A 13,058-nucleotide genomic window follows, 5' to 3' on the forward strand; every position below is an offset into this window, starting at 1 on the left:
ATAACTGCCATCCATCACATACTGTTGCTGTTGCAAATTCCTCATCGCTTCTATCTGTCTCTCCAACCGATCCACTCGATCTGATAAGATTTACATCCATCATTTATGACAGATATAATCCGCAGTAACCCTTAAACTCTCTTTAAACTCCCACATCTGACAAGAAGTACATATCACTGCAAAGGCCATTTTTGTTCCTTCACAATCTACAGACCCAGAAAATGACACCGTCTTATTTCTCTACAAACACTGCCCCAGGTTAAATTAATAGCTATGGCATATATTTTAAGTTTAATCAAGAGACTTATCTCCAAAAACATATAATCAAGAAAGAATCCACTGTACCCACTACTGCAGCCTTTCTCTTGGACGGGTTTTAAAACAACAATTAACTTATCTGATTCTGTGCTGTGAACTTCTATGGCATATATTTTAAGTTTAATCAAGAGACTTATCTCCAAAAACATATAATCAAGAAAGAATCTACTGCAGCCTTTCTCTTGGACGGGTTTTAAAACAACAATTAACTTATCTGATTCTGTGCTGTGAACTTCGCCCAACAGTTCCTCCAAGATTAGTTGTGAATTTCACTGTTTATTAATTTTCCTAGATGCACTCCGATATCTAGCGATACACGAATTCAAACAGCAATGGCAGCAACTGTGCAGGTTTGCTCTCTCGCTCTCATTCCCCCTGCACTGTCCTCATCATGCACTGCCTTGGTCTGCTTTTCTCCCTTTTAAACTGCTGTTGTTTGACTTTTTTTTCCAAAGTTCCAAAACAATGCAACAGCATGTAAAACAGTAATTGCTGCTCCTGGAATTCGAGGAAATCACCTCCAACACTAAAATGCCTCAAAAAAAGGAGCAGCTCTTAAGCCAGAAATTTTGCCCGTCCTCCATCTTGGATTACCCTCTAACACCATTGAAGTCAGTTGACAATGTTAGATTGTCTTTGTTGGAGATGATTGTTACTTGGCATTGTTCTGGTGTCAATGTTACTTGCTATTTGTTAGCCCATATCTCGATATTTTCCAGATCTTGTTGCATTTGAGCATGGACTGCTTTCGTGTCTGAGGAAATTCAAATGGTGCTGAACTTTAGATCTTGAAAATGTCATGAACAGGTTAAAAAAAGAATCCAAGAAATTGAATGGAATGCTGACTGTTATAAGAAGAGGTGTGAGGTACAAGGTTGCAGAGGTTATACTGAAGTTATACAGCACTCTGGTTAGATCCCACTTGCAGTTGCAGATCTGGGCACCCCACCTTAAGAAGGATACCTTAGTCTTGGAGGAACTGCAACAATGATACCTGGACTTCAGGGTTAATCTGTGAGGAGAGATAATGCAAATTTGGCCTGCTTTCTCTAGAATTTAGAAGGTTAAGAGGTGATCTAATCAAAGTCTTAGAAAAAGTGAGGGTAGATAAAGATAAACCACTTCCACTGGTTGGGATTTTAGAATTAAGGGCGCAGTCTAAAAATTAATCATTCAGGAGAAATGTTAGGAATTACTTCTACACAAAAAGATGATAGAGATTTCGAACTCTTTCCAAACAACTTTAAGATCAGTTATTAATTTTTAGTCTGAGATGGATAATTTTTTAACCAAAGGTATTGAGGGATATGGGCCAAAGTCAGGTATGTGGAAATTGTGCAGATAGCCATAACTTACTTAAATGGTGAAATAGGCCTGAATGGTCTATACCAGTTTGTATTCTTGTAAGTTAGATCCAGCTTTGTCTGTAATAGTAATTTATTGTCTGTAATAGATTCCTGAATAGAGAACATCTATAGCCATTTTCCTTGATTTTTAGGGAGTTTCTTGAATTCTCTACCATCAATGGAACTTTTGATTATCTTTCCCTCTGGCCATGCCAATGTGAATCTCCTAAAATCCTTTGACTGCAAGTTCTGTCTGTTCAAGATACAACTATTTGTGGCCTGATATCAAAAACATTTTTCAGGGACTTTGAGAGATTACTAAAATGCTGCCATTTATTGTCTTAAGTGTAGTTATCGTCCACCTTCTCGGGTCTGAGCCTTTCTGGAAACATTTCTTTAATTGTGTAATAATCCCATACTAGCATTACCTTGGAATGTCCCAAAGTACCTTACAAATGTTGGAGTACAGTGCAGGGAATATAACTCTCAGAGTTTTGTAGAGCACGGTTCATCAGACAGCTAAATGATAATGATGAGAGAATCTGTTATAGTCATAGAGATGAACAGCATGGAAACAGACCCTTCGGTCCAACCCGCCCGTGCCGACCAGATATCCTAACCCAATCTAGTCCCACCTGCCAGCACCCGGCTCATATCCCTCCAAACCCTTTCTATTCATATACCCATCCAGATGCCTTTTGAATGTTGCAATTGTACCAGCCTCCACCACTTTCTCTGGCAGCTCATTCTATGACTCGTACCAATCTTTCTGTGAAAAAGTTGCCCTTTAGGTCTCTTTTATATCTTTACCCTCTCATCTTAAACCTATGCCCTCTAGTTCTGGACTCCCCCACCCCAGGGAAAAGATTTTGCCTATTTATCCGATCCATACCCCTCATAATTTTGTAAACCTCTATAAGGTCACCCCTCAGCCTCTGACACTCCAGGGAAAACAGCCCTCTCCCTATAGCTCAACTCCTCCAACCCTGGCAACATCCTTGTAAATCTTTTCTGAACCCTTTCTAGTTTCACAACATCTTTCCGATAGGAAGGAGACCAGAATTGCATATTCCAACAATGGCCTAGCCAATGTCCTGTACAGCTGCAACATGACCTCCCAACCACTGTACTCAGTATTCTGACCAATAAAGGAAAGCATACCAATCGCCGCCTTCACTATCCTATCTACCTGCAATTCCACTTTCAAGGAGCTATGAACCTGCACTTCAAGGTCTTTTTGTTCAGCAATACTCCCGAGGATCTTACCATTAAGTGTATAAGTCCTGCTAAGATTTGCTTTCCCAAAATGCAGCACCTCGCATTTATCTGACACTTCTCAGCCCATTGGCCCATCTGAGCAAGATCCTGTTGTAATCTGAGGTAACCTTCTTTTATAGTAATTTGTTGTGCCAACACTGTTGGCCAGGACAGAAGGTTAGAGCTCAAATTCAGGACTTGCACTTATAATCCACGTTAATTTCTTTACAACGTTGAATTAGTGTGGTGTTGTTTTGGAGTGCCATCCATTCTCGGCTCCAGAATGAGAGTCAAGCCAGTTTGAAGTTGAATCATAAATCATTGTACCTCAGTGTTCCAATTACCCAGTTCGATAAAAGATATAAGGATGAATCCTGCAACTACTCATCTGTCCGTTTAACCTTGTGGTAGAAAAGCTTTAGAAATAGTAATTGGGACAAAATTTAACATCCACTTTGAATGCAGATTAATTAAGGAAAGTCAGGACGGATTTGCTGAAGTCTGATCGTGCTTGATGATGAAGGCAACATTTGACCAAGTATGGCATCAAGGCGTCCCAGCAAACTTGGAATCATTGGGAGAACTTTCAGTTGGTTGGAGTCACACTTACCACAAAGGAAGATAGTTGTGGTTGTTAGAACCGCAGCCAGTCATCTCAGCCACAGAATATCATAGCAGGAGTAAGTCATTGTACCTCAGTGTTTAATCAGCTTGTTCAGATATGATATGTCATATCTCTGGAACAGGTAGGACTTGAACCTAGGCCTGCTAACTGTGAGGTTGGAATCTTATCACTGTGCCAAAAGAGCCCTTTCTGAGTTCCCCTAGATTGTGTTCTATGTCTAACCATTTTCAGCTGCTTCATCATTCACATTCACTTCATCATAAGGGCAGGTGGGGATTTTTGTTGACGATTGCACCATAGATAGCACTCTTCATAGCCACTCTGTACTGAAGCAGTCTTTGCCCAAATGCAGCAAGACCTGGACAGCATTCAGGTAGGGCTGATAAGTAGTAAGCAACCTGCAAGTGGTGAACAACAGCCATCTCCGACAAAAGAAAATCCAGCCATTACCCCTTGGCATTCAGTGGTATTACGCTAGTTGAATCCCCCACTGTTGATACACTGAAGGATACCTTTGACCAGAATCTCAACAGGACCAGTCGTGAATGACAAAACTAGGAATTATGAACTATGCAGAGGTTTATGACAGATTGATGGAATGGAATAGTTGGAGATGTATAGCTTTTGTTACAGATTGATGTCGGAAAAGAGAAGTTTGAGAAGACACTTGGTGGAGGTTTTCAAAATCAAGAAATGTCGAGATTGAGTAAATAGAACTGTTCTCATTGGTGGAAGAGCGGAGAACCAAAGGGGTCAAATTAAAGGTAATTGACAGAAGCACCAGAGGTAAAATGAATAAAAATATTTATTGTACAGCAAGTGCTTAGAATGTGGAATGCTCTATTCAGTTATGATAGAGGCACATGCAGTTGTGGCTTTCAAAAGGCAGTTAGATAAGCACCTATGAGAATTTTTGGCTCTGTGGGAACAAGCTGGGGAATGAGGCTCACTGAAAAAGAAAGGAACATAACCTTAAAATTGGTGCAAGCTGTTCAGTTGCCTTTCTTGGAAATGTACTAAATTGCTTTTTAAGTTATTCCATATTTGGACATGTTTCAGAATGTCAACAGAATTTCATAATCTTAGTGTGCTGGAAAATTGGTGAATGAGTAATTAGGCAATGAAACTAAATCAACTTAGAATTTGAGTTCTGAAAGAGAATCATTCTGAATTTGAAACATTAACTGTTTCTGTATTCACAGATGCTGTCATACCTACTGAGTTTCTCTAGCATTTTCTATGTATGTATGAAATCAACTCAGTGTTAGTCATTTTGATTTAATGTAACATTAAACACCATTACACTAGTGTTATTGGGGTCATAACTACTACATTAAACAAATGCATGTACACCTTCCTGATGAAGGGCTTATGCCCCAAACATCAATTCTCCTGCTCCTCAGATGCTACCTGACCTGCTGTGCTTTCCCAGTGCCACACTTTTCAACTCTGTATAACTATACAGCCTTGTCTGTTAAGAGAAGGGTTACTGGAAAATGATATTTTCTCCAAATTTTGACAAAAACAGGCTTTCTTTTTAAACTGGTATTTGGTGTTTTCAGGAACATGTTCTATTGAATTAGCTACTTCAGGAATACTGTCAAACAAAAGCAAATAAAAAATGACAAAGATAATTGATCCACTTTACTTTGCATTATTTTAGTGATTTGGGTTTTAATTAACAATATCCAAAAGAAATTATTTAAGTCTAGGCATACACTTTCAGAACTGTCTCCAAAGTGGATTAATGTTGAAAAGAGTTGTTAAAAATATCTTGAACAGTTTTTTTGGTGAAGTCCTTTCAGTCTCCCACCACAATGCCTTCAATAGGAACCTTAGAGAAATGGTGCTGAAATTATGGCAAAGATTGGGAGATCTTCCTCAGAAATTTTACCCATTTCTCCAGTTTGAATACAGTTTCAATTTTCAAAATGTAAGTGCCTTAGGACCTTGCCTATATTAATGATAGGTTGGTGAAGTTGCATTTTGTTTTAAAGTCTTTTGACGCAAATCTTGCAATTAATGATAAAGCAACAGCATTTGCTGCAGAGTTTGAAGCAAGTTGGCAAATTATAGAGTCATAGAGGTGTACAGCATGGTATCCTAACCCAATCTAGTCCCACCTGCCAGCACCTGGCCCATATCCCTCCAAACCCTCCTTATTCATACACCCATCATAATGCTTTTTAAATGTTGCAATTGTATCAGCCTCCACCACTTCCTCTGGCAGCTCATTCCATACACATACCACCCTCTGCGTGAAAAGGTTGCCCCTTAGGTCTCTTTTATATCTTTCCCCTCTCACCCTAAACCTATGTTCTCTAATTCTGGACTCCCCTACCCCAGGGAAAAGACTTTGCCTATTTATCCTATTCATACCACTCATGATTTTATAAACCTCTATACAGTCACCCCTCAGCCTCCAACGCTCCAGGAAAAACAGCCCAGCCTATTCAACCTCTCCCTATAGTTCAAATCCTCAACCCTGGTAACATCCTAATAAATCTTTTCTGAACCCTTTCAAGTTTCACAACATCTTTCCAGTAGGATGGATACCAGAATTGTACGCAATATTCCAAAGGTGGCCTAACCAATGTCCTGTACAGTAGCAACATGACCTCCCAACTCCTGTACTCAATACTCTGACCAATAAAGGAAAGCCTATCACACGCCTTCTTCACTCCTATCTACCTATGACTCCACTTTCAAGGAGCTATGAACCTGCACTCCAAGGTCAGTTTGTTCAGCAACACTCCCTAGGACCTTATCATTAAGTGTATAGATCCTGCTAAGATTTGCTTTCCCAAAATGCAGCACCTCGCATTTATCTAAATTAAACTCCATCTGCCAGTTCTCACCCCCATGGCCCATCTGATCAAGATCCTGTTGTAATCCGAAGTAACCTTCTTTGTTGTCCAGTACACCTCAAATTTTGGTGTCATCTGCAAACTTACTAACTAGACTTCTTCTGCTCCCATCCAAATCATTTATATAAATGATGAAAAGTAGTGGACCCAGCACTGATCCTTGTGGCACTCCACTGGTCACAGGCCTCCCAGTCTGAAAAACAAACCTCCACCACCATCCTCTATCTTCTACCTTTGAGCCAGTGCTATATCCAAATGGCTAGTTCTCCCTGTATTCCATGAGATCTTTTTTTTAGATTACTTAGTGTGGAAACAGGCCCTTCGGCCCAACAAGTCCACACTGACCCGCCGAAGCGCAACCCACCCATACCCCTACATTTACCCCTTACCTAACACTACGGGCAATTTAGCATGGCCAATTCACCTGACCTGCACATCTTTGGACTGTGGGAGGAAACCTGAGCACCCGGAGGAAACGCACGCAGACACGGGGAGAATGTGCAAACTCCACACAGTCAGTCGCCTGAGGCGGGAATTGAACCCGGGTCTCTGGCGCTGTGAGGCAGCAGTGCTAACCACTGTGCCGCCGTGCCGCCCAACTTTGCTCACCAGTCTCCTATGGGGAACCCTGTTGAATGCCTTACTGTTGAAGGATAATTGTTTATGGTAGTCCTAAGTGGATCTTTTTCAGGTTGGCAAGAGGAAATGAGTTGTGTGCCACAGGGATCAGTGTTGAGGTCCCAACAGTCCACATAAATTACTTAAATGAAGAGCAGAATGTATTGTTGCCAAATTTACTGATGATGCAAATATAGGTAGGAAAGTAAGTTGTGAAGAGGACATGACTCTGGAAAAATATAAATGGTTAAATATATGGAAAATGGAGTACAGTGTGGGGAAATGTGAAATTGTCCATTTTTGCAGAAATTTTTTTTAAAAAGCATGTTATTTATTGATGAAAGTTTGTAAAGCTGAGATGCAGAAAGTTCTGTGTATTCTAGTGCATGAGTTGCTAAAAGGCTGATATACAGGTACATCAAGTAATTAGGAAAGCTAATAGAATATTTATCATCTGTTACAAAGGGAATTGAATATAAAAGTTATACAGGGCTCTGGTGAGACACATCTGGAGCACTGTGTACAGAATTGATTGCCTTCCTTAAGGAAGAATGTAAATATGTTGCAAGAAGTTCATAGAATATTTACAATACTAATACATGGAATGGGTGAGTTTTCTTATGAGCGAAAGTTGTACGTACCAGCTTCCATTTGCTGGAGAGTAAAAGGCCACCTGATTTAAACATGTAAAATTATGAGGGGTTTTGACAGGGTAAATGTGAAAAGGCTGATTCCTCTGGATAGTCTAAAACTAAGGGTCACTGTTTAGAAAATAAAGGTAGCCTATTTAAAACATATGAAATTTTTTTCTCAGAGGATTGCGAGTCTTTGAAACTGTGTACCCACTGCCTTTTCAAGAAGAGTGTTTTTGGATATTTTTAAGGCCGAGATAGACTTTTACTAAGTAAAGGGTGAAAGCTTATCAGACATAGACTGGAGTGTGGATTTAGGTTCCAGTCAGATAAGCTGTGATCCTACTAAATGGTGCAGTTAGTTTGAGGGGCTGAATAGTTCTTTTTTCCCCCCCCCCTCCTTGTTTGTAAAAACTGTCTCAACAGTACAGTAGCTGGCAAAGTATGGAATTGCTGATAACAACTGGTGGATTTTCTCATGATTCTACATATTTATGAACTCAATATTTGCATTTCAGGTTAATGATACCAAATGTGGACAGTTTTTCCATTATTGCTACTGCAAAAGCTGGGCCAATCTCTGTCACACAGCATTTGTATTCACAGAGATAGTACTCCTGCGCTACTGTTAGAAGTGGATGTGTACCAAGAATTGCTGATTTTGCCATTTCATCACATTGGTTATTGCTGATATTGGTTAATTTTCTATGGATGTAAATGTATTTGACTTATTATAAGACATGCTCACTGGAATTCTGGCACTGCAGAATTGTACCTTCTCTCCTGTGGTGATTAGACTATTGAGCATTTATACTGTTTAGTTTTCTGTCAAAGTAGTGTTTGTGTAATTCTTTGTTTATCTTTTTCTGATAATTTATAGTGTCAAGCCATTGAATTGTCATGGGGTCTTCAGCAGACAGCATTCTTAAGTTGGGTCGGACGAAGATATGCTGGTTTTGAAGAAGAAAACATTGCAGAGATTAGCAGACAATTGGGAATTAAACTTGGGCTCAAAGATGGAGAACAGGTCTGTGAACAGTAACTTTCCAACTTAATTTTTTCAAACCTGCTTAGTAATTACTTCGTTAAAGACAGGTCTGGGAGTTTCTGCACTATATATCTCCTTCAGTTTGATTACATGTTTTACTTTGAATATCTTTTGATTCAACTCATTGCAATTAAAAATATTTCATTCCTTGAATTTTTTTTCAGCTCCCTCATGCTAACCATTCACTTCCAACCCATGATTTTCCACACAGTGACTTAATTATTTTCCCAATTGGCTTGCTTGTCTCCATACCATCCTGGAAATGTGTTGCTGGAAAAGCGCAGCAGGTCAGGCAGCATCCAGGGAACAGGAGAATCGACGTTTCGGGCATAAGCCCTTCTTCAGGAATGGGGAAAGTTTGTCCAGCAGGCTAAGATAAAAGGAAGGGGGGAGGGACTATCAAATTCAGCACCGCCTTCCTAACCTGCAATCTTCTTCCCGACCTCTCCGCCCCCACCCCAGTCTGACCTATCACCCTCACCTTGACCTCTTTCCACCTATCACATTTCCGGCGCCCCTCCCCCAAGTCCCTCCTCCCTACCTTTTATCTTAGCCTGCTGGACAAACATTCCCCATTCCTGAAGAAGGGCTTATGCCCGAAACGCCGATGCTGCCTGACCTGCTGCGCTTTTCCAGCAACACATTTCCAGCTCTGATCTCCAGCATCTGCAGACCTCACTTTCTCCTCCATACCATCCTGGCTACCATCCATATTTTGTGCTTATTCCTCCCAGATTTTAGATTGTTTTCACCTGTAGTATTCCACTGATACACCAGGTACTCATTCCTGTAATATCAATCTTGTGCAACATGAGCTTGAATATACTTTGTGACCAGTTAGTATAACTGTCTACTACCAGGGCCAACTTGAATTGTATTATTGTTTCATGGTAAAATTTTATGTGGTAATATCTGTGTAAGCCTCCAAGATTGTCAATGAGGATAGAAATTGTTTGAAACAATTGTTTTGAAACAATTATTATGGATGGGCTAGTGTTGGGCAAGCTATTAGGACTATGGATAGATAAGTCTTGTGGCCCCAATGGAATGCAACCCAGGGTGCTAAAAGAGGTAGCGGGAGAAATGGCAAGTGCTTTGTCGTTAATTTTCCAAAATTCGCTGGACTCTGGGGCTATCCCAGCAGATTGGAAAACAGCAAATGTGACACCACTATTTAAAAAGGGAGGTAGACAAAAGTTGGGGAATTATAGACCAGTTAGCTTAACATCTGTAGTGGGGAAGATGCTTGAGTCTATTATCAAGGAAGAAATAGCAGGGCATCTCAAAAGAAATTGTGCCATTGGACAGACGCAGCATGGGTTCATGAAGGGCAGGTCATGCTTGACAAGTCTTTTAGAATTCTATGAAGACATTTCAAGCAAGGTAGACAACGGGAACCCAGTGGATGTGGTGTACCTGGATTTTCAAACGGCCTTTGACAAGGTGCCATGCAAGACGCTGCTGCATAAGATAAGGATGCATGGCATTAGTGGTAGAGTATTAGCATGGATAGAGGAATGCTTGACTAACAACAACCAAAGAATGGGGATGATTAAGTGCTATTCTGGCTTGCAGTCAGTGACTAGTTGTGTGCCTCAGGGATTGGTATTGGGACCACAATTATTTACAATTTATATGGATGATTTGGAGTTGGGGACCACGTACGGTGTCAAAGTTTGCAGATGACACTAACATGAGTGGCAGAGCAAAGTGTGCAGAGGACTGAAACGTTGCAGAGAAACTTAGATACATTGAGTGAGTGGGTAAAGGTCTGGCAGATGGAATACAATGTTAATAAATGTGAAGTCATACATTTTGGTAGAAGTAACAGTAAGAAAGATTATTATTTGAATGGTAAAAAGTTGCTACATGCTGCTATGCAGAGGGACCTGGGTGCCCTTGTGCATGAATCACAGAAGGTTGGTCTGCAGGTACAACAGGTAATTAGGAAGGCAAATGGAACTTTGTCCTTCATTGCTAAATGGGTTGAGTTTAAAAGCAGAGAGGTAATGTTGCAGCTGTACAAGGTCCTGGTGAGGTCACACCTGGAGTATTGTATGCAGTTTTGGTCTCCTTACTTGAGAAAGGACGCACTGGCACTGGAGGGAGTGCAGAGGAGCTTCACTAGGTTGATTCCAGAGTTGAGGGAGTTGATTTATGAGGAGAGACTGAGTAGATTGGGATTATATTAATTGGAATTCAGAGGAATGAAGGGAATCTTTATAGAAACATAAAATTATGAAGGGAATCAATAAAATAGAAGTAGATAGGATGTTTCCACTTGCAGGTGAAGCTAGGAAAGAGGGCATAGCCTCAAAAATAGAGGGAGCAGATTTAGGACTGAATTGAGCAGGAATTTCTCCACCCAGAGGGTTGTTAATCCATGTGCAGAGGACTGTGAAACTTTCTCAGAGAAGTTTTTGATGCTACTTCTTGAAACACTTTTAAAGCTAAGGTAGATTTCTTTTTAAAAATAATGGAATTAAGTGATATAGTGAGAGCACGGGTAAGTGGAGCTGTGTCCACGAAGAGATTAGCCATTATCTTATTGAGTGGCAGAGCAGGCTTGAAGGGCTGGACAGCCTACTCCAGCTCCTTGTTCTTATGAAACAATTTTTGTTTGCATCCCTTCTTTTCTTCCTTCCTTTGTGAGTAAATCCTGACCAATTTGCATTCCTGCAATAGCTAATATACACTCATCATCTTCACATTTCAAAGCTACAGAAACAACTTGCAATATTTCTGTTTTGCTACGCTTCCCAAATTTATTAACTAACCATGTATGCAATCAATTGACTCATCCTTTTATCACCATCTGGTTATTAAATTTCCCTTGGCTTGTATGCCCATTAGCCCAGCCCTCTCCTGTGACACTTTGCCTAACTCATTCAAAATTTGTTATTCTCCTGCTCCTCAAAAAAAAACACCTCCAGTTTCTTAACAATCCAAAATTCTGCAATTCATCTTTGCATTACAGCACTCCAATTTGATTTTTACTCTGCCTGTTGTTAGCAAAATTGCTTTGGGTCAAAGTCGTAGCTGGTACCTTCTATGGGTCACTTGCTCATTTCAGGACCCATTCTTTGCTATTGACAAAATCAACTACTTTATCTTCCAACTTTGGTCTCTGGTACTGATAGTTTGTTTGTCAGAATTAGTATCACTTCTAGTGTTTTTTCTGTGCATTGTTACTGACATACACAAACCTGCGTGTTAATTATCTTTGTCATCTGCATGCTGTACCTCACTGATATCTGTAAATGTGCAGTATGTTTTCAATTTTGATTTAGATGCTTTTGATCCCATTTCCGATTGTTTTTCTGAAGTTAAGTTCTGGATCAATGTTTACTTCATTCATATTGCTGGCAAAGCAAAGCTATCTTGTGACAGGTGCAATTGTCTCAATATGTTGGGTTTCAGTAATCAACTTCACTGCCATCTCATGTTAAAGTAGAGACTGAGCAATATCAGTATCATAGAAACACAGAAAATTGGAACATGAATAGGCCACTCAGTCCTACAGGCCGCCTTATCCAACTCAGTACTTTGTTCAAGTTTTCTTTGATCCACAAGACCATAAGATGTAGCAGCAGAAATTAGGCCATTTGGCCCATCAAGTATGCTCTGCCATTCAATCATGAATGAGAAGTTTCTCAACCCTATTCTCCATTTTTCTCCCCATAACCCTTGATCCCCTTGACAATCTAGAACCTATCTATTTCAGTCTTAAATATATTCAATGAGCAGGCCTCCACAACCTTCTGTGGCAATGAATTCCATAGATTCACCACTGTCTGGCTGAAGAAGTTCTAAGGAGTCTTCCCTTTTACTATAAGGCTATGCCCTAGTCTCTCCTGCTAATGAATACATCTACTCTGCCCAGGCTGTTCAGTATTCTGTAAGTTTCAATTAGATCACTGAGTATTGATCTGGAGTCCTCATATGTTAAGCCTTTCATTTTTAGAATTTTCTCGTGAACTTCCTCTGTACCAACTCCAGGGCCAATACATCCTTCCTGAGGGATGGGCCCCAAAATTGCTCACAATACTCGAAATGTGGTCTGACCAGAGCCTTATAAAGCCTCAGAAGTGCATTCCTGCTTTTGTTAGTCCTCTCAAAATAAATCTTCGAGGAGAAAGTGGGGACTGCAGATGCTGGAGATCAGAGCTGAAAATGTGTTGCTGGAAAAGTGCAGCAGGTCAGGCAGTATCAAGGAACTGGAGAATCGACGTTTTGGGCATAAGCCCTTCTTCAGGAATGAGGAAAGTGTGTCCAGCAGGCTAAGATAAAAGGTAGGGAGGAGGGACTTGGGGGAGGGGCATTGGAAATGCAATAGGTGGAAAGAGG

At 40.4% G+C, this 13,058-nt stretch overlaps 1 protein-coding gene across 1 annotated transcript in view; it reads left to right on the forward strand.

Moving 5' to 3' along the window:
* The window catches only part of pex1 (peroxisomal biogenesis factor 1), a 108,873-nt gene that overhangs the window by 5,344 nt on the left and 90,471 nt on the right, over positions 1 to 13,058 (forward strand). Inside the window, exon 2 of the mRNA XM_043689702.1 lies at positions 8,544 to 8,690. Within this exon, the coding sequence (XP_043545637.1) occupies positions 8,544 to 8,690 (147 nt within the window). The remainder of the gene's footprint in view (positions 1 to 8,543; positions 8,691 to 13,058) is intronic.

Source organism: Chiloscyllium plagiosum, chromosome 5, assembly GCF_004010195.1.
Source record: "Chiloscyllium plagiosum isolate BGI_BamShark_2017 chromosome 5, ASM401019v2, whole genome shotgun sequence".
Taxonomy (NCBI): Eukaryota; Metazoa; Chordata; class Chondrichthyes; order Orectolobiformes; family Hemiscylliidae; genus Chiloscyllium; species Chiloscyllium plagiosum.